Source organism: Candoia aspera, chromosome 2 (assembly GCF_035149785.1).
Source record: "Candoia aspera isolate rCanAsp1 chromosome 2, rCanAsp1.hap2, whole genome shotgun sequence".
Classification (NCBI taxonomy): domain Eukaryota; kingdom Metazoa; phylum Chordata; class Lepidosauria; order Squamata; family Boidae; genus Candoia; species Candoia aspera.
The window spans coordinates 208,261,976-208,281,557 of record NC_086154.1 but is presented as its reverse complement, the minus strand read 5'-3'; the positions used below and the strand labels follow the sequence as shown (position 1 = coordinate 208,281,557).

Here is a 19,582-nt window from a genome sequence, read left to right as displayed (position 1 = left end):
GGCAAGTTCTTAGTGGTATGGGGATACCAAGTCATCTTGTCTGCCTCCTGAGGAATCTGAATAACGACCAAGTAGCAACAGTAAGAACAGACCAGGGAACAAGGGATTGGTTTAAGATTGGGAAAGGAGTATGGCAGGGCTGTATACTCTCACCCTACCTATTCAACTTGTACGCAGAACACATCATGCGACATGCTGGGCTTGAGGAATCCAAGGCTGGAGTTAAAATTGCTGGAAGAAATATTAACAATCTCAGATATGCAGATGATACCACTTTGATGGCTGAAAGCGAAGAGGAACTGAGGAGCCTTATGATGAAGTTGAAAGAAGAAAGTGCAAAAGCTGGCTTGCAGCTAAACCTCAAAAAAACCAAGATTATGGCAGCCAGCTTGATTGATAACTGGCAAATAGAGGGAGAAAATGTAGAAGCAGTGAAAGACTTTGTATTTCTAGGTGCGAAGATTACTGCAGATGCTGACTGCAGTCAGAAAATCAGAAGACGCTTAATCCTTGGGAGAAGAGCAATGACAAATCTCGATAAAATAGTCAAGAGCAGAGACATCACACTAACAACAAAGGTCCGCATAGTTAAAGCAATGGTGTTCCCCGCAGTAACATATGGCTGCGAGAGCTGGACCATAAGGAAAGGTGAGCGAAGGAAGATAGATCCTTTTGAACTGTGGTGTTGGAGGAAAATTCTGAGAGTGCCTTGGACTGCCAGAAGATCAAACCAGTCCATCCTCCAGGAAATAAAGCCAGACTGCTCACTTGAGGGAATGATATTAAAGGCAAAACTGAAATACTTTGGCCACTTCATGAGAAGACAGGACAGCCTGGAGAAGATGCTGATGCTCGGGAGAGTGGAGGGCAAAAGGAAGAGGGGCTGACCAAGGGCAAGGTGGATGGATGATCTTCTAGAGGTGACGGATTCGTCCCTGGGGGAGCTGGGGGTGTTGACGACCGACAGGAAGCTCTGGCTGGTCCATGAAGTCACAAAGAGTCGGAAGCGACTAAACGAATAAACAACACAACATGCTTTAATAGCACAGGAAAAAGCAGTTAAGATTTATACTCAACTGTGGGTATTTGTATAGTTTAAATGGAAAGAAAGAATTAAAATGCTACTGCCCCCCAATTGGCATGCCTTTTTCTAATTCACATCTATAGGCTCCACAGGAGCCCCTCCCGCTTGGTCACGGACCGCGGGACACAGTTTACTTCCCAATTTTGGAAATCATTTTTGAAATTGGTGGGCACCAAGCAGGCATTGTCCACTGCGTCGCATCTTGAGACTGACAGATCTACAGAGGTTTTAAATTCAACCCTTGAGCAATTTTTAAGGGCATTTATAAATTACCAGCAGGACAACTGGGTTGATTTGCTCCCTTTTGCTGAAGTGGCTTACAACAATGCTGTCTATCAGAGCACTGGGCACACCCCTTTTCGTGTAGTTTCAGGACGGGACTTTGTGTCCATCCCTGAGTTGCCCCAACCTTCTACCCAGCCCTGTTCTGCTTCTGATTGGGCGGCTCAACTGGCTGATTCGTGGCCGGTGATTCAGCAGGCTTTGGCTGATGCCCAGTCTGCTTACAAATTGCAAGCTGACAAGCGCAGAGATGTTCAGCCGGACTTTAAGGTTGGCGATCAGGTCTACCTGTCCACCAAGTTCATAAAGTCCACGCAGCCGTCATGGAAATTGGCACCTAAATTTGTTGGACCTTTCCCCAGTGTTGGCATTGTGAATCCGGTCACTTTTAAGTTGGATTTGCCTCATAATCTGAAACGTTTGCATCCTATTTTTCATTGCAGTTTGCTCAATCCGGTCAGCTACTCTTCCCAGTGGCGTGCCCAGCTTCCCCCCACTGCTCCGATCATGATTGACGGGCAGCAGCATTTCGAAGTGAACGAAGTCCTTGATTCTCGCAGTCAACGTGGCACACTTCACTACCTTATCCGCTGGAAGCATTTCACGCACCCTGAATGGGTGGCGGCTCGCAACGTTAACGGTCCTGTTTTAGTTAGACACTTTCATTTAGCTTACCCTTTGAAGCCTGTTCCTTGAGATTTTAACTTTGTTTTGGGGGGGCGGTATGTCATGTTCACCGTTTCAGTGTGCATTGTACATCATAACGTTTCGCATGTCAAGATAAGTTGCTGATGCGTGTTCTGTGTAAGAGGGGGCTGCAAGCTCCTTCTGCTGGGTTTGTTATCTGTGTTCAGGGGAATGGAATGTGTTTGGGTTATCCAGTGTGTTCAAGGTTTTCTTCCCAGGACATCAGCTGAACTCGTTACCAGCACCTGGGCTTGGGGAATTTGAAATGGTTGGGCGAGGGGAGGGATTACGTTTGTACCGAGGGTTTTTAGTTTGTATTTGGCGCGCTTTTGCTCATTCTCAGCTTTCTCTGTATTTGCATACTATTCTTTAATAAATCAGATATTCTTAAGCTCCTGCTTCTGAGTCTGAGTCTGTTAGGATAGGCAACCATTACATACTGCTACGTTTAGATGCTTCTTGTCAACTTCTTGTCAACTACAACTGTCTTCTGGTACTCCTTTGAAAAAAACAACCTCAAGAAATTATTAAGTGATGAATTAATAGGGTTTTTCATAAATTAAGTAAATCCAACCAACTGCAAGACTGATAAGGCTACAGGATTGTCTTCAGAATTCCACAATTATCTACCAGTTTTATGTAGTACTGGCTTTATTTATTTGGTTCTAGACTGAAGTAATATTCTGCTCATAAAATAATGGAATAGCATAGTAATTACCTATAAAAAAGCACCCTAAATAAAATATGCACCATTAAATATACAATTGGATAATTTTGTCTTTAGTAGTTTATCTCAAATGCTTTATTCATTTCTTCAAGCTGCAGATCCCTCTCTTTGGCAGTTGTGTTCATGAAATAGATTTTTTTGGATAAGAGTAGTTAGACTTCCTGAAAATGTCAAAAGCTATTTGCAGCATTTCATTTTGAAACAGAACTCTGCCAGTTTTCCACAGCAGATGATGTGCCCCAGAATGTATGGTTGCTTGATAAATACACATTATGTATAAACTCCAACATTATACACAATGCATTTGGATTAGATTAGTTGTACAGAATTTTAGCAAGAAGAGTTGTTCTAAAAATGCTATTTCATCCCTGAAAATTTCACAGTTTCAAAGGCTGAAAGATTGGAATCTAAAAGACATATTCTAAGCAAGCAATTATACAGGATTTATGATACACTAATATATCTACTCTTTATATTTTTCACTAATAAAGCCTTCTGAGTTTGGTAATTTGTATTTAAACAACAAACATGAATTGCGATTGGCTCCTAGTGACTTCATAGATGCACTGATATCATTCTCTTTCTAGCAATATAGAAGGCGTTTGGTATTGTCTTCTTCTGGGATGTTATGTCAACATCTTAGTTTAGATTATATAGCCCAGGATTTCCTGATGGTCCCTCATCCAAGTCCTAATCATGTCTTAGCTTTTTGAGATCAGCTTTTGAACTACATGTTTGGAAAAGGTCTTAGACTTGATCATATCCTTTATTGAACAGTTTGTGAAGAATCTTTTTTTTTTTTTGCATTGATCATAATTAAATGAGTAAAATCTTGCTGGTTTAAGAGCAGAGTTAGGACTATCTCCTGTTGACTCTACAAATCCAGAAAATTAGAAGCTAAGGCCAATTTCACAAATATGCACTAGTATTAAAAATATTGTGAAATGCCACACAAAAGTCTATGTAAGACAATATAGATGAAGATAAAATACCTGGGAAATTCTGACATTTTTTATGTACATTTGTTGCTATCTGATCAGTATGATTCAGTTTCTTTGAATGTAGCTAATTTTTGTTATACTGTCTGTAAAATTAGGAAGACTTTGATTGTCCACTGATGATCCCACCATTAATGTTACCATGTTTGGTTTTATTTTATTTTAATGCATTTTTATCCATATTTGTATAAATTTGTATTTTATTTGTAATTCTGGTCTGTGACCATAATAAAATATTGATTGATAGATAGATGAAGATCAGTATAAAGTGTTTTTTAGTCTTTCTAATTCTTCTTCATGTGGATTTGTGCCTCAAAGCCATGAACAATATGAATGTTGAAAGTATTTCTTTAAAATCATGGCACATACCAGTTAATCTTTTAAACTTGGGTTTTGTTCTTGGGTTTTAAAAAAAGTAGATTTGTCAATACTGTGCTGGAGATCTAACCCTCTGCCCAAAAAATTTAATTTAGCTTTTATGTAAATGAGACTAATGGTGATATGATTATTTTTCACTTATTTTAGTAGTCTTTATCACAAAAGATACATGAAAATTGCTAATTAAAACAACTCAATATAATAATAGAAGGGGATGATACTACTTAAGACTTTTGGTTATACTACTACTAGTTAGTAGTAGAAATAACCAAAAGTCATAATCTAGGGAGCTAGACTTTGAAATGTTCAGGAACGGCCTTTGTGTCAAATTATAATAAAAAATACAAGGGTCTAGGATTGCTTAATTAAATATCCTGCATTTTATAATAAATGATCTTGATTGGGGATAGCCCTTGGACCTGAGCTTTCTGGTATGTTTTATTAAAAGAAACATCTAATGAGCAATTAATCTTTTATCTCTAGCCTTCTGCAACCATTTAGCCTTGTGCTGAAACAAGTTACAAGCAATAGATTTCCACTTTTTTTTTCTTTGTCTTCAAAATTGTTACAATATAAATGCCATGTGAGGACATCTAGGTATAATTGTCTCCTCCACAGGGTACTTTCATATATGGGTTTTGTCTTTCAGTATGGGTATTACTGCTTTGAGGACCACTAAAACACCATTTTGAGTGCCTTGAGAAGCCCCTACTGTTGTATTCTTTTAAGATGTAAATAAGCATGGAATAGCAGTTCTATTTCAGTTCCATCAGTACTCACCCTGATATTCTTTCAAGCACAAATTTTAACTTTAATGGGCATTGAAAACAAATACTGCATCAGCAGGCATAAAGGTTGGATCCCATTATTTTCCTCTGCAATATAAACACTATTGAATGTAAATATACATTTAAGATCCCATTTAGTTTAGTCACATTTCGAGATTCATACATGTAGAAATTCCCCCAACAGTTGCTCCATTTGGAAATACAGGTAGTCCTTGAGTTACAGCCACTCGTTCTGCAACTGTTCAAAGTTACAAAGGCACTGAACAAGTAGTACTTATGACCAGTACTCGAAGTTACGGCTTTTGGAGCACCTCATGGTCACATGATCACGGCTCGCACTTACAATGTTTCAGTGTCCTGCAGTTAAATTATCACCATTTGCAACCTTCCCTGCCAGCTTCCCACAAGCAAAGTCAATGGGGAAGCTGGGAAGGAATGTCGCAAGTCCTTCCTTCCCAGCTTCCCCATTGCTTCTGCTGGTTTTTCTCCTGAGGAGCCCCACTATGAATCCTAGGATCTCATACTCCATAGCCCCCAGCACTGTCACCAGCACCTCCCTGCCTACCTGTAGCCCCCACCAACCCACCCACACTCCATAATGCCTGGCTGCAGCCCCTGCCAGCCCTCCTGCACTCCACAGTGCCTGCCCACAGCAGCCATGCACCCCCTGTGCTCCTTGCCTAGGACCCCTGCCTACCACTTAACGTCCCACACAGTCCTGAGGTTATGATGGCTGCCAGAACTGTCAGGATTGCCATTGTTAAGCAATGCAGTCATGTGACATGCTTTATGACTGCATCACTTAGTGACAGTAGTTCTACTCCCAATTGCCGTCATAACCCAAGGACTATCTGTAGTACAATCCTAGGCTAGGCATGAATAGACAAGTCATGAAATGCTACTGAGATACCCATCTTACCAAGTATTTTGGAAATGGAAATTTGGCTGAACTGACAGAACTCATTTGTACAAAGCATGAAATGCTTGGTGCACTCAACAGGTAAAGAAGCATAATTGGACATTTTTAGAAAGTCTAAAGATGCCATTAGAGTGACATGGTTACCATTTATTTGACAAATGTTCAACACTGAGTCTTGTCTTGGCATACAAATTGATTGTTTGAGGTTCAACTCATCTTTGCAGAATTTCCATTCAACCTTCCAGTAGAGGCCCCCATCTTAAGCAAGATAATTGGCATTAAAATGTTTCAAACAAGATCTTCCCAGTCTTTAGGAAGGCACAAAATTATTCACATACCTTGATTTATTAAGAGATACAGAATTCTGTAATTTTGTATTTATTGGGAATGCAGCTATGGAAGTATCAACTCTTTGTACTTTGATGACCATTTGAGTCTTTGAGAGCAGAGATATCAAGCAAAAGATTCGCTCTTTGTGTTGTTATGTGTTCTCTGATTGGAAGACTCTTAGGCTCTCTCTTATGCCTTCTTTTTCCCATGATGAGGGAAATAGATATTCAAGCTTTCTACCAGAACATGTATATTTCCTAATAAACTTTTGTTTATTTGGACCTTAAATGTTAGTTTGTAGATACTTTTTGTAGGCTTTTTTCTGAACACATTGTTAAATATGGACCACAATTAATGAACCAGAGGATTCCAGCCAGGATTATCTCAATATATTTTTGTTACATTCTTCACTGGAATGTTTATTAAATGGGACTGATCTATATAGTCAGCAGCAGTCAAGTTGTGATATTCCTACATATTTCCAGAAGCATTACATTATATCACAAAAAATAGCTGCCATGCTAGTAGAGAGCATATGTTTGCTATAAATAACTTAATGGAGTACATTCAAAAATTTGTCCCAAAACATTTGCAGTTTATAGTCTCAACGTGTTCATAGAGGTTTTAAGCATTATATGGAAAAGACTTTGAGAAAAAAGCAGAGACCCATCAGTTATTAAAACACCGTTATGGACTGACAATGTTAGCCCTGGCTTAGATGTGTGAGGAGCTAGATTGTCTGTCTCTGGTTTATAAGTTTGAGTTCACATTATGGTTTTGTAGTTCTAAGTTCCTAGCAGTCTAAACTGAATTTTGTTCATGAATTTTGTTACATGGTGGTGGTCTTCAAAGCTTGAGTTGTAAGCTAGTGGTGTAACTCAGGTAGGAATTCTCCCTTTTCTCCACAATGGATTCTTCTCTTAAATCCCCTTAATTAAAATTAATTGTACTTCATGGCTAACCATACTAAAAGTTAACCAGATTTCCTCACAATAATGGAAGCACAGCTTCAAATTCAAGTTTATAAGAGAACCATGGTTAAGATTATTCAGAATTAATGGTGTTTGTAATTTTATTTTTTAATGCTGATAAAGAAAAATAGAAGGCACACAGCTCTCAAATAGAGAGAATAAAATACAAGGCAGTCCTAAGATTGGTACTTATCTTTGTATCACAACTAATACATCTTTGTATTATGTTTTGGCAAATGAAATAGAAAATAAATTTCCAGAACTAATGCAGAACTGCCAGTGCTCACATTTAAAATATTTCACAACTTCCAGTTAGCAGCATGTTCTTTTAAACTTGAATCTGTGGGACATTCATTTTCTCTTGAGGAAACATATGTTATTTGAACAATTTTGCATAAAAAGCTGACATTCTGGTGTTACCTGGCATGGGGGTCGTAAATGCCTATCTAGGTTGCACTGCAGTGAGATGGGTATTACTGCTTTGCCTAGGTAGCACCTAGGTAATTTCCAGTTCATTTTATACTACGTTCAAGTAGGGCTGCAGGATTAATGGACCACATAAATAGCTCCTCAGATGGTAAAAAGTCTATTGAACAGATGGGGATTGCTCTAAAATGTGATTTACAAATAGGAAGAATTGATTATTTAGTCAAACAGGCAGAGATGTTCACTTCTGGAAAACTCTTCTTTGAAAGTTTCTCTAACATATAAGATTCTCTAAATACTGCTGTACTGAGTTTCATTCTCAGTTACATTAAAATTTTGGATTCATCAGGTAATGTTTCAACCTTTTCTGATTGACAGGAAGAAAAGTAAAGTTTCTAGGATATTATATTTTTTCAATTAGTTGTAATATATTATAGAATTTGGTCAGCATTAAGATTTTTCTTTTAAAAATAGGATTATATTATGAAATTTATTGTGGAAATATGAGAATGCACTGTTTTAAGAATTGCCATTGCAAAAACATACTCATTCAAGAAGTTAAGCCATAACAAGCTACTCTCCTGTAAAAATGTACTTGATTAAAAACAAAGATATTTGGGAGGTGGGGAGAATCAGTCTATTTTAGGAATTTAAAGAAGGCATTTCAAATGAATAAATAAATAGGCAATGCAATAGTGAATTACTTCATTTTCAAATCAATTGTAAAGCATGCTGAATACTTGTGCATTAAAGTTTGGAAAGGCTATGCCTCTTTGTGATGCTAAGTGGTATTATAAATGTAGTATTGATCATATATATTTATACTGCAAATACTTACACTGAGAATGCCACCAGAATATTAACCAGCCCTTCTGGTAGGCCTTATTGGCATGCTTTTCTGTAATAGATACAAGATTACGAATTTAACTCTTTTATAATGAACACAAATGAAATGGTCAGATATTAATCAATTCATTTTTACAAGTTTTATATCTTCCTCATGCACCATATGAACTAAATCCAGAAATTATGTTTATGGTTTTGTTTTCTTACCATAAGTATTAATAAAGCATTTTCCATTGTGTAGCTTTTTTGCTGTCTTTTCATGGAACACTTCCTTTCTGGCACTGACTTTTTAAAAAAAGAAATGAATCAAATGCAAAAAATGAAGACAGTGGAAGATTTATAGTGCATATAGAGAAAAAAAAGATAGTTACAAAGAATGTACTGAATGAGAGCAAAAAATGGTTCAGATTAAAAGAGGAAAAGAAAATGCAGTGTGATTTTTATGGAAACAAATTTAAAAGCCCAAAGTGGAAGAGAGTGAAAAGGGCTAAACAAGCGTCCAACAGAATGAATGCCTTAAGAGTAAAAGTGATGCAATGATTTGGGGTGAAGCAAGTGATTCAATTCTGGATTTAATATATTAGAAATTTGAGTACGACTTTTAAATATTTCAAAAATATTTTAATACTAATGCAACTACAACAAAAGTAAAAAGAAAGAAATTCTGTATGAGAAAAGAAACAAAAAGAACTGAATAAAACACAACAGCGATTATTATAGATGTATAAGGAATAATGCATCTCATCTTTCCCCTTCATTGATAAATAGCCAAATCAAAGTCTGAGAGTGAGAAGTCAAAGAATACAATTGAAATGAAGACTATGAATGTTCGCGTCCATGAAAAAAAATTAATGAAAGGAAGTAATAAATACTGTGAGAATGTTGAAAAATTATATGAGCACAAATATAGACGATACAAGTAGAGCCTGCTTACGGAGTGCTGTGCACCTTGTTTAATATGTGTGTGAAGACTGCATTTATAGTTGGCAATTGGAGACAGTTGTTGTTCCCTTACTCAAAAGAAAAGGCAACAAGAGTGGATGCAAAAACTACAAAGATTTAGTTGGCTAAGCTCGCCTGGGTAGAAGTTTGGCAGAATGCTGGTTGAAAAGATATAGAGGTAACAATAAGTGAAATGTTTACTAAACTAAGGAAATGGATGTAGAAATATTAAGTCATACAAATCTTGGTAGAAGGGTAATGGGAAGTACATAGTTTGTTGTGAAAAATAAATGAGAATGGCTCTGAATGAATGTGCTTCTGCCCACTTTGTTATATGGAAATTATAGTTGGGTGTATCAGGCTAAATATAAAGTAACTGGAGAATGAGAATGGTTTGCCCAAAAGTGTATATGGTAAGAAGAGAAAGAGCTAAGATGGAATGGATAATTAATGAAGGTGGGTGGAATAAAAACTGAGTGACCAGTATTAAAGAAGTTATATAGAGATGGTTTGGTCATATAAAGAGAATAAATGAGGGTCAAACTGAAAAATATATAAAGGAAGAGTGAATGGCTTGAAAAGGGAAAGACCAAATAATTTGTGGTTGGTTAGAATTTATGAGATATTCAAAAAGAATGATATGAGAAATTTAAAGAATAGAAGGAAATATACAAAGTGTGTTCTGGTATGTGGTAGCTATTAGACCTTCCAAAAGCATTCAAACAAGTGTTTTGCAGAGCACATTGACACATAAAGCACCATCTGCACAGAAAGCAAGGTATTCAAAACATCATACTGAAAGATATGAAAAGAAACCCTTACTCCAATTATGTATGCAAAGCAAAGTTGTTATAAACTGTATTGCTATAATTATTGCTTCTGTGTTCTATAAAATAAGCTTTTAAATATCAGTTTGAAATGCACCTCATTTACTAATGGTTTAGGTTTTCAGTATCAGTGTAAGAGCAAACATTTCTATTAACATAACTAAATATTTAATTCGTTTTCCAATCATTTTGAACCTTACTATTGTGTGATTTGATGCCTGAGGAAAATAGAGCTTTCATACTTCTGTTTATATATTAAATTATTGACTGTGACATTCCATCAAGCAAAGACTTACATACTGCTATCACAAGCTAGGGTTTTAAGCATTTATTTAGAATGATGCCATATACTCAGATTAATCAGTTAATGAGATTATGTAATTGTATAGAATGTTTGCTTTGTTGGCTGCTTGCCTCACTGGTTTATTCAGGTATAAAGATCTTCATATTCTGAGAATATTTCAGAGTTTTCTATTGAGTTCTGCCCCAGGTCATGACCATGTATGTTGCTAATTCTCTTATAATTAACTTTTGTTACAGAAAAAAGACAAGTATGGAAAGTTCAGACATTATCAACAATTGTGGTGCATCCTATTTTTCCTTGTACACATCTCAGATATGATTGGGGGAGGTATACTGCATTTCTTATATTTATTCAAGTTCAATATATTTTTGCTTTCTTTTCTTTTTTTTCAGTTATTGTTTGTACCTGGAATCTTTTGTAGCTTTTTCTATTCCTTGTTGAGTTGAATAATGGGATTCTTATACAGTTTGGAAACTACTTCTATATGGCAGCATTGACTCTTTATGACACGAAACCAAACCAGCATCTTTTGCCTTCTAATGGAACATCTATGTAACTATCGTTGTAGGTTCTCCCCAAGATATTTATGATTATTGCTGACCTGCCTAGCACAAAGCTTCATGTGACAACTCAAAGATCAGTTTAGAACCATTGGTTCAGACTCATTAACGATGCCTCTTTCTTTGGATAGATCTAACATCATTGCCATCAGTCTAGTTTTTCTCTGACACCAAATCACCTTTATTTCTTATAACATGAGAAACTGGGAAAAAAGAGTCTATGAACTTGGTTACTGAGGTAAAAGAAATTGTTATTTTGAAAATTTTTTAAATCAGTTTATTTTTGTTCTTACATATTTGAGTTAGGTTGGCAGTTCATAGATAACAAAAGTTATGTTCTGCATTGCAAAGCTTTTCATCTGCATTATTATTAGTAGTATTAGTATTAGTATTCTGGAACACCTGTACTGAAGAGTGCCATAAATATGCATTAGCACAACTAAGGTCATAGGTAATTTTGATGTAGCTGAGTAAACCTAGTTTAATCCCACCCCTGAGTGATCTTGTCCATAAGAGGTCATTAATTAATTAATTTTTGCCATCCCTCTCTAATTTTTAATGGTTCTGTTTTCATAAAAACATCATATCAGGAAATTTGGTGTAATTTATCCTCTTAATGTAGACAATTATGAATGCGAATTTATGTAATTATGTATTCATATAACAAAATTAACAAGCCCTTTTTTAATAGATTAATAAAACCTATTGATAGAAGCAAACATTATAAGTAATAGTTCAAAATTCCTGTCTCTGCCTCTCTGAAATTCGTCAATCATCATCATCTCATAATTGCCTAATGTTTCTGCAAATGGTCATATTCTTTAAAAACCAAAACAGTTACCATGTACTATGCTTTCCTGTGTTAATCAAGGAGAGATAATTCCTGTTTGGGATCTTGCCCTACTCAAGAGCAGATCATCCACTGCATCAGTTACCGAAATTTTGTCTGGGCATACATGCACAATTTCATTAGGACTAGCAGTGAGGTGAAGCTGGTGACTTCCAGGGGACACTTTATACTCTTTGAGGAGTTGTCCTTCAGTCATATTAACAGACTTGCAAAGCACCTCTTTCAAATGCTTTGCATATCTATACTGTATGTAGAAATGCTGATATTTGGTTAATCCAAGCTGTTCTATGGTTGGAGCTTTGTTTGGTTTTATTCGTTTAATAATCCTTAGCATGATCTGAAAGACTGATTTGCAAATCTGATTTGTAAATCTCATTCTGTGGATTGTCTGTTCCTAAATTAAGGGATGGTACTCCGTATCATTAGCATGGAAAATTTTTATTTTCATTTTTATTCATTTTATTTTTTGCAGTTTGTGATCATTTCGTGTATCTCTTGAATATATTGTTTTGACAAGGAAATTAAAATACTGAAATATCCTAGCCATGGTTAATAATTAGTATATAGACTGATGCTTTCCAATAACTAAAAAGGAAGAAGGGAGGTGTATTTGATATTATTTGTCACAGATTAATTTGAAAATAGTTAACACCTGCAAACGATTCTATATTTGTGCTTAAACAGACAATTATGTTTGCAGAAATGAAAGTGTTTCCCATTCTTAATTCCGGATCACCTTTTACTCTGTTAAAAAAACAACTCAAATTCATTATCCCAGTTAGTTTGGGTTTCTATTGTTGTTTCTGAATATTGTAAGTAACAGAATATTTGCATATAACCATTTGGAACAGTGGCGATAGCACACTAAAATGAGTGAAACTATCATGGAAAACTAGAAGGCTTATTGTGAATGGCAGGACAGAAAATGTATTAAAATTAATAAATTAAACATATTTATAAAAATTGACTATAAACTACTAATTTGCATCTTAATCCTGTATCCAGTTTTTTTAAAAAAAAATATGCAAGATTGCTTACTATTACAATGTGTTTCACTTAATACAGCAAGTGTTTTCAACCTGTGGGTGGCAATCCCAGAAGACACAAGCAATGTTGAGGGGGCAATATTCCAGCTACACGTAGATACGTTACGTGTGGCCTTTGTCAAGGCATTGCCTTTGTGCTCACAGCAACAGTCCCAACTCACTCCTGAGCACCCCCAAGGCAACCTAGCTGAGACCAAACCTGGATTTTCCCTCATCTTCTCATCTTTCCCCCTCTTAATAGGCCGAAATGTGCTTCTGACTCTTGGCCTGGTTAAAAAAGTGGGGGATGGAGAAAATCTTGGGTTAGTGCCATCTGGCTGGAATTTAATTTAAAACAGTGCTGTGTTTGGAATAGAAGGTATGCTTGCTTAGCCATGATTTTAATTGTGTTAATTATATTGTGTGCTTTTTAAAATTGTTCTAAGCTGCCTTGAGTGTGTACACAAACAGAAAGATGTGGGCATACATTCAGTAATAAAAATTTCTTTAGAGACTGGATTAACAGGACTTCAAATGTATAGTTTTATCAGTGGAATTGTGAGAAAGTAGGACAAGGTACAGATGGGCAGCTAAGTCTAACAAGTGGAGGAAATGTTATTTTGTTGTATTTCATTATATTACTAAAAAGTGCCTCAGACATATAGGAGCTGTTTTTAAGCCAGTGCATTCTAAATTGGTTACACAGCTCCCCCCCTTTCCCAATAGTTACCTGTGTTGAATATTTTTTTTTCAGTCTCTGTGAAGCATGCAATTCCCTGACTGATTTTAGTTTTGAGAAGTTTTTAGTAATGCATTTATGTTAATTATGGAGTATTTTCATTTCATCTCCTAACAAAACATAACTATGGCTGTAGAAAAGTATAATGGCAATATAATTAGAATTCCTTTTAACAGAAACATCGTAATAGACAAATGCCATGCTTATGCCATTTTAATTGGATGTGTAGCTCTAGGGATGTTCATAAGTTATTATAAATTTTTAATGTTAATAAAATTAGCTAAGAGGAAATCACTTAATTTCATTGATTATAATGAAAGGACTAAGGGCTTGTTTTATTATATCTAACAATAAAAAAGGGGTTAGTAAAATGGCAAGGAACGCTGTCTGAAGTATTACTTAAGGTGCATAAACCTTAAGAAATCAATCTTGCATTGTACTAGTTCCTAGTGCAGAGATTAGCATGGCACTAGCATTATCTGCCACATTGATTAAGATACTCATTTATATGTTGTAGCATGCTGGACATACATGTTTGGTACTGTTGGCAGTGTGGTAGGCATCAGGATGGTGGTGTTCCATGCATTCTTTCTAAAAATCCTACAAATTAGGTCTGCGTCAATCCAGTACAGCAAATATTCCCTGCCACTGATATCACTCTGTAAGTTGCCTTTCGTCGGACAAATGAAGTGTAATAGTGATGCATTTAGGGAGATTCCATTTACTGCCCAAATATATTACATGCAATTGCTATAATAAAAATATTTCATCAGTCCTGAATATATTGCCTGTGATAAAAATCTGTGCAGAGAGCAGTATAGGATGGTGGGGGGCATTTCTTACTGCGTTTTCTGGGCAACATTCCTGTTGGATCTGCTTCTTTTGTTTTTAATCCTACACATTGGAATGAAATGGTACCTCAGTTGATAAATAAGATAAATAATTAAAAGCTCCTTTTAGCTGAATACTTTTATTTATGACTTTTACTTTAATATTGATAATATTAAATAATATTAATATTAACATTTTAATAGTGATTAAAATGTTGATTAAAAATGTAGAAAACTTTTTTTAGTGAGCGGGTTAAACCGCTGAGCTGTCGATCGGAAGGTCGGCGGTTCGAAACTGCGCGGCGGGGTGAGCTCCCGCTGTTAATCCCAGCTCCTGCTCACCTAGCAGTTCGAAAACATGCAAATGTGAGTAGATCAATAGGTACCGCTTCGGCAGGAAGGTAACGGCGTTCCGAGTCTTCATGCTGGCCACATGACCCGGAAGTGTCTATGACAACACCGGCTCCAAGGCTTAGAAATGGAGATGAGCACCGCCCCCTAGAGTCGGATTCAACTGGACTTTACGTCAAGGGAAACCTTTACCTTTACCTATGTAATTTTACTTTTCCTTCTCTTCACTATCTATATTACTTTTATTACAGCAATAATAAAAATAATTTTATAATACTTTTTATTACTACTCTCATGGGCTACTATAAATAATTTCCTGTCTGAATGCTTTTTTCCCCTTTGTTTTCAATTCTTCATGTAATCCCAGGAAGAAATTTCTATATAAATAATCAGAAGCAAAATATGAGTCCAGCACTCATTCTTCTGAATAACATGACTGTTACCACTTAAAAAAAAATTCTGAACTCTTATTATTTCTAATTTTTTAGAAAAAGATTGCAGTTACAATTTTTTTTCCAAACTATTCACTTGAATGACTATTCCCTGACTATTCCCCTTAGAGAAGGCGGACATTTTCTGGTTGTTGGCCATAGTTAAGAGAGTTCATACTCTTCCTTAACTTCTGGAATATCCTTAATTTCTTCTGTAGCTAAATTTACAGTGTTACAATATACTCATATTCCTCATGGGAAGATACAAAATATGTTCCCACTGTTTTGCAATTTTTAACCAATCATTAGTCTGCAAATGTAATATTAATTTGGTTGTCAACTCTCTGAAGTTCCAGCACTTTTATCAAGTTTTACATGTGATCAAGACCTTAATGTAGCATAAAGTCCAGTGTATCACCAGGTGACCTCTCTTTCTCTCTTCTGTCTCCATGAAGCATGTGATTCTGATTTCACTTCTTAAAAGTTTATAGGAATCTGTTTATGTTAATTATTCTGTATTTTCATCTCATCTCCTAACAAAACATAGCCCAAAATAACCCCTGTTTTAAACTCAGTGATGAATAGATTTATGCTTGAAAATTAAATTGACATGGTTTAGTTAGTATTTACCTGTTTACACATCTAATAGCATTATATTTTCTGTTTTCTAGATGCAGCAGTTATTCCATGAAAACTATGAACGCAACCGGAAGGGTTACATACAGGATCTTCACAACAGCAAAATTCACACAGCAATTACACTTCATCCAAATAAAAGACCAGCCTATCAGTATAGGCTTCATAACTACATATTGACCCGTAAAATTTCCGAATTGCGTTACCGCACCATCCAGCTTCATAGAGAAAGTGCTCTCATGACCAAGCTCAGTAATGATGAAATAAGCAAAGAAGATCAGCTTCTGGGAATGACACCATCTTTCAGTCGTTTCCAGCCTCGTGACAGGAATGAAGTAATAGAATGGGATTTTCTGACTGGAAAGCTCCTTTATTCAATAGCTGAGAATCAGCCACCTAGACAAAACATTAATAACATCCTGCGAGCAGCATTAGATGACACTGTAATGCAGGTAATGGAAATAATCAATGAGAATTCTAAATCTAGAGGAAGGCTTATTGACTTCAATGAAATACAGTATGGATACCGCAGGGTTGACCCTCTGCATGGTGTAGAGTATATACTGGATTTGCTGCTTTTATATAAAAGGCACAAAGGAAGAAAGGTTACTGTTCCAGTTCGAAGGCATGCTTATCTTCAACAATTATTTAGTAAACCATTTTTCAGAGAGGAAGAAGAACTGGATGTAAGAAGTGTGATGGAAAATGAGCAGAGTGACACACAATCTTTCTCTTTCCTTTCTAATTCCCTGAAGATGTTTTCATCATTCCAAGGCATCAAAGAATCTAGGGGGAGGAGTAACAAGAAGATTCATATTCTTGTCCCTCTCACAGGAAGATATGATATTTTCTTGAGATTTATGGAGAATTTTGAAAAGACTTGCCTTGTTACAAAGCAGAACGTGAGGCTGGCAGTTATTCTCTTTAACCCAGATTCTAGTCAGGATTCCAGTAAACATATAGAGTTGATCAGTGCATATCGCAATAAGTATCCTATGGCAGACATCACTGTTATTCCTATGGCAGGAGCTTTTTCAAGAGGTTTGGGTCTTGAAACGGCTTCCTCTCAGTTTGAAAATGATACTTTGCTGCTATTCTGTGATGTTGACCTAATATTTACTCCTGACTTTCTTCAGCGGTGTCGAGCTAACACCATCCAAGGAGAACAAGTTTACTACCCTATTATTTTCAGCCAGTATGACCCTAAAGTAACCTATGGAGACCACCCTCCTGTGGACAGTCACTTTGTTTTCACAAAGAAAACAGGGTTTTGGAGGGACTATGGGTTTGGTATCACTTGCATTTACAAAAGTGATCTTATAAGTGTGGGTGGATTTGATACCTCAATTCAAGGTTGGGGACTTGAGGATGTAGACCTTTTTACTAAAGTGATAACTTCCGGCTTGAAGGCATTTAGAAGCCAAGAAGTGGGGGTTGTGCATGTGTTCCATCCAGTTCATTGTGATCCCAATCTAGAGTCTAAACAATACAAGATGTGCTTGGGGTCTAAAGCAAGTACGTTTGGCTCTGCAATGCAACTAGCTGAAATATGGCTAGGAAAGCATTTAGGTCTTAGGTATAATCATACTTTCTCCTGACATTCTAACTGGCTCTGCCTTCCTAGGGGAAGTTTACCTCATTCCTTTTTCCTTTCATCATTGCATTCTTAAACTTCTCTTTGTCTTCCAAAGGATTTGTCCTGACCTCTAATGAACATCCATCAGGAATATAAGAGATTCCTACTGAACTGATGTGGTGTCGTTCTGTTCTCCTTGATCCATAAACTGAGTGAAATCATTGCAGGAGAACAATCCCGTAGATCACATCCATCACTAGGACCATGTCAGAAGAATAGTCTCTTTGGACTTTAGGATGCAATATTGATCTTGATTGTGTCTGTCAACTTAATGTGATACAAATATTTTTCAGTGAAGGTATCACAAAAGTGCTTTATACTTCCTCTGGGAAAGAGACTCTGGTAAACTTGAGTTTTATAATTTATATGAGGACTAAAATAAAAACTATTCTTTATAATTTTTAAGTAATAAATAATGGACTCATCTATTTTTTAAAAAAATGGAAAAATACATTTTCCAGGTGCAATGGTACTGGCTACCAAGAACCTTAAAACAGCATATCAAATTGACCTCTTTAGCACTCTGCAATTGGACTGTATTTTCTCAAGGAAACATAGCTTAATCAGATATTTGCATATGTTGAGAAGGTTTATGAACCACCATTTTTCATTTGCTGGCAAGAAGAAATCATGACACAGTATGGTTATTTATAATAAAAGAATAGGCATGCCATATTCTTGTGTTTTCTAAGACGAGGATATATTGCTTTGTTTCTGTTTAGGTTGAACGTCTAATATATACATAGTTTTCTAATTCCTTTCATAAGACTGCACTTGTTACAAAGGGAAATCAAAGGGTACTTAATATTGTCTTTTTATAATTGTGCATTAATATTCATATTCTGAATCAATTGTTGTTAAACTTCAAAGAAAATGTAATTATTTAACTATGAAAGTGCTATTGCTGGTCAAAGTTCTTGCAAATATATTTATAATAGTGAAGATATATAGGAAGTGGAATGTGTTAAGATTTCCTTCTCTGGGGAATCCAAAAATTTCCAAAAATACACTGATGGAGTATTGAAAAGAGAATATTAGTTTTGTTTTGTCAAAGTGAACACAAACCATGACCACATTATGACTCATATAGTGATTTGATCAAGTTTATGGCATATAACTGTTAACGTTTTTTAAGGAAACTGAAACATACCCAAGAAATATGTGTTAACCCCAATGTCCAATATAATGTGATCAACTTTAGAGAATATAGCAAGCACCTCTGAACAGATAATATCTTTGGTGTTTTTAAGGAAAGATGCTGTACAGTATATGTTATAATGGCCATGATAGAATTTGAACTGATTTCTGAAAACATCTACTGGAATCAGCAGATCTCACAATTTAATTGGCACATAGCATGTTTGCTTTGGCAGCACATACACTAAACCAAATTGAGAAAGAGCAAGAGGCAGGTATCCCTGTAGGCAATACACTTTTATTTGTTCAACATTCTTTTATAAATAACAGAGATAAGAATAACCCCCTGGCAATCATGTTTCAAAATCAAGATTTTATTAAATTGGAGACATATTTAGTGATGAAATGGGTAGTTTTAGAAATTTAGGACAGAGCAACATAGTCCCTTGACTATTACATCAAAGATTCCCCCAAGATTTTTTTTCTTTTGTATCTTCCTTTTTTTCACAGCAATGTTATTCCAGTATTTTCTCATATCAATTGTAATTTCTCCCCTATTAGATTTCATTGTCAGCAGTGTTCCAATTTTCTGTGCCACATTTATACATACACACAATTACATTTCACATCTATGTATGCAAGCACAAATTCCACTGCAGCTATAATTAATCCTGATTCAAAATTAAATACTGCAAATTCTTCCCAGATCAATAGCAATTAGCATATCTTTTTCAGTTTTATTTATATGATTGGGTATTCTACTGTACCAATGTCAGTTGTACTCTTTCTATCTTCGTTACATAGCTGCTGTAACAAATAAGCTACTATTTTTAGTTGGCCTCTTACTTACACTTAATGTAATTTAAATGATGTTGTTA

At 35.8% G+C, this 19,582-nt stretch overlaps 1 protein-coding gene across 1 annotated transcript in view; it reads left to right on the top strand.

The window, feature by feature from the left end:
• The window catches only part of CHSY3 (chondroitin sulfate synthase 3), a 90,247-nt gene extending 71,772 nt beyond the window's left edge, over window positions 1–18,475 (top strand). The window contains exon 3 of the mRNA XM_063296723.1: window positions 15,967–18,475. Coding sequence (XP_063152793.1) covers window positions 15,967–17,529 — 1,563 coding nt within the window. The 3' untranslated portion in view covers window positions 17,530–18,475. The remainder of the gene's footprint in view (window positions 1–15,966) is intronic.
• Window positions 18,476–19,582: the final 1,107 nt, after the last annotated feature.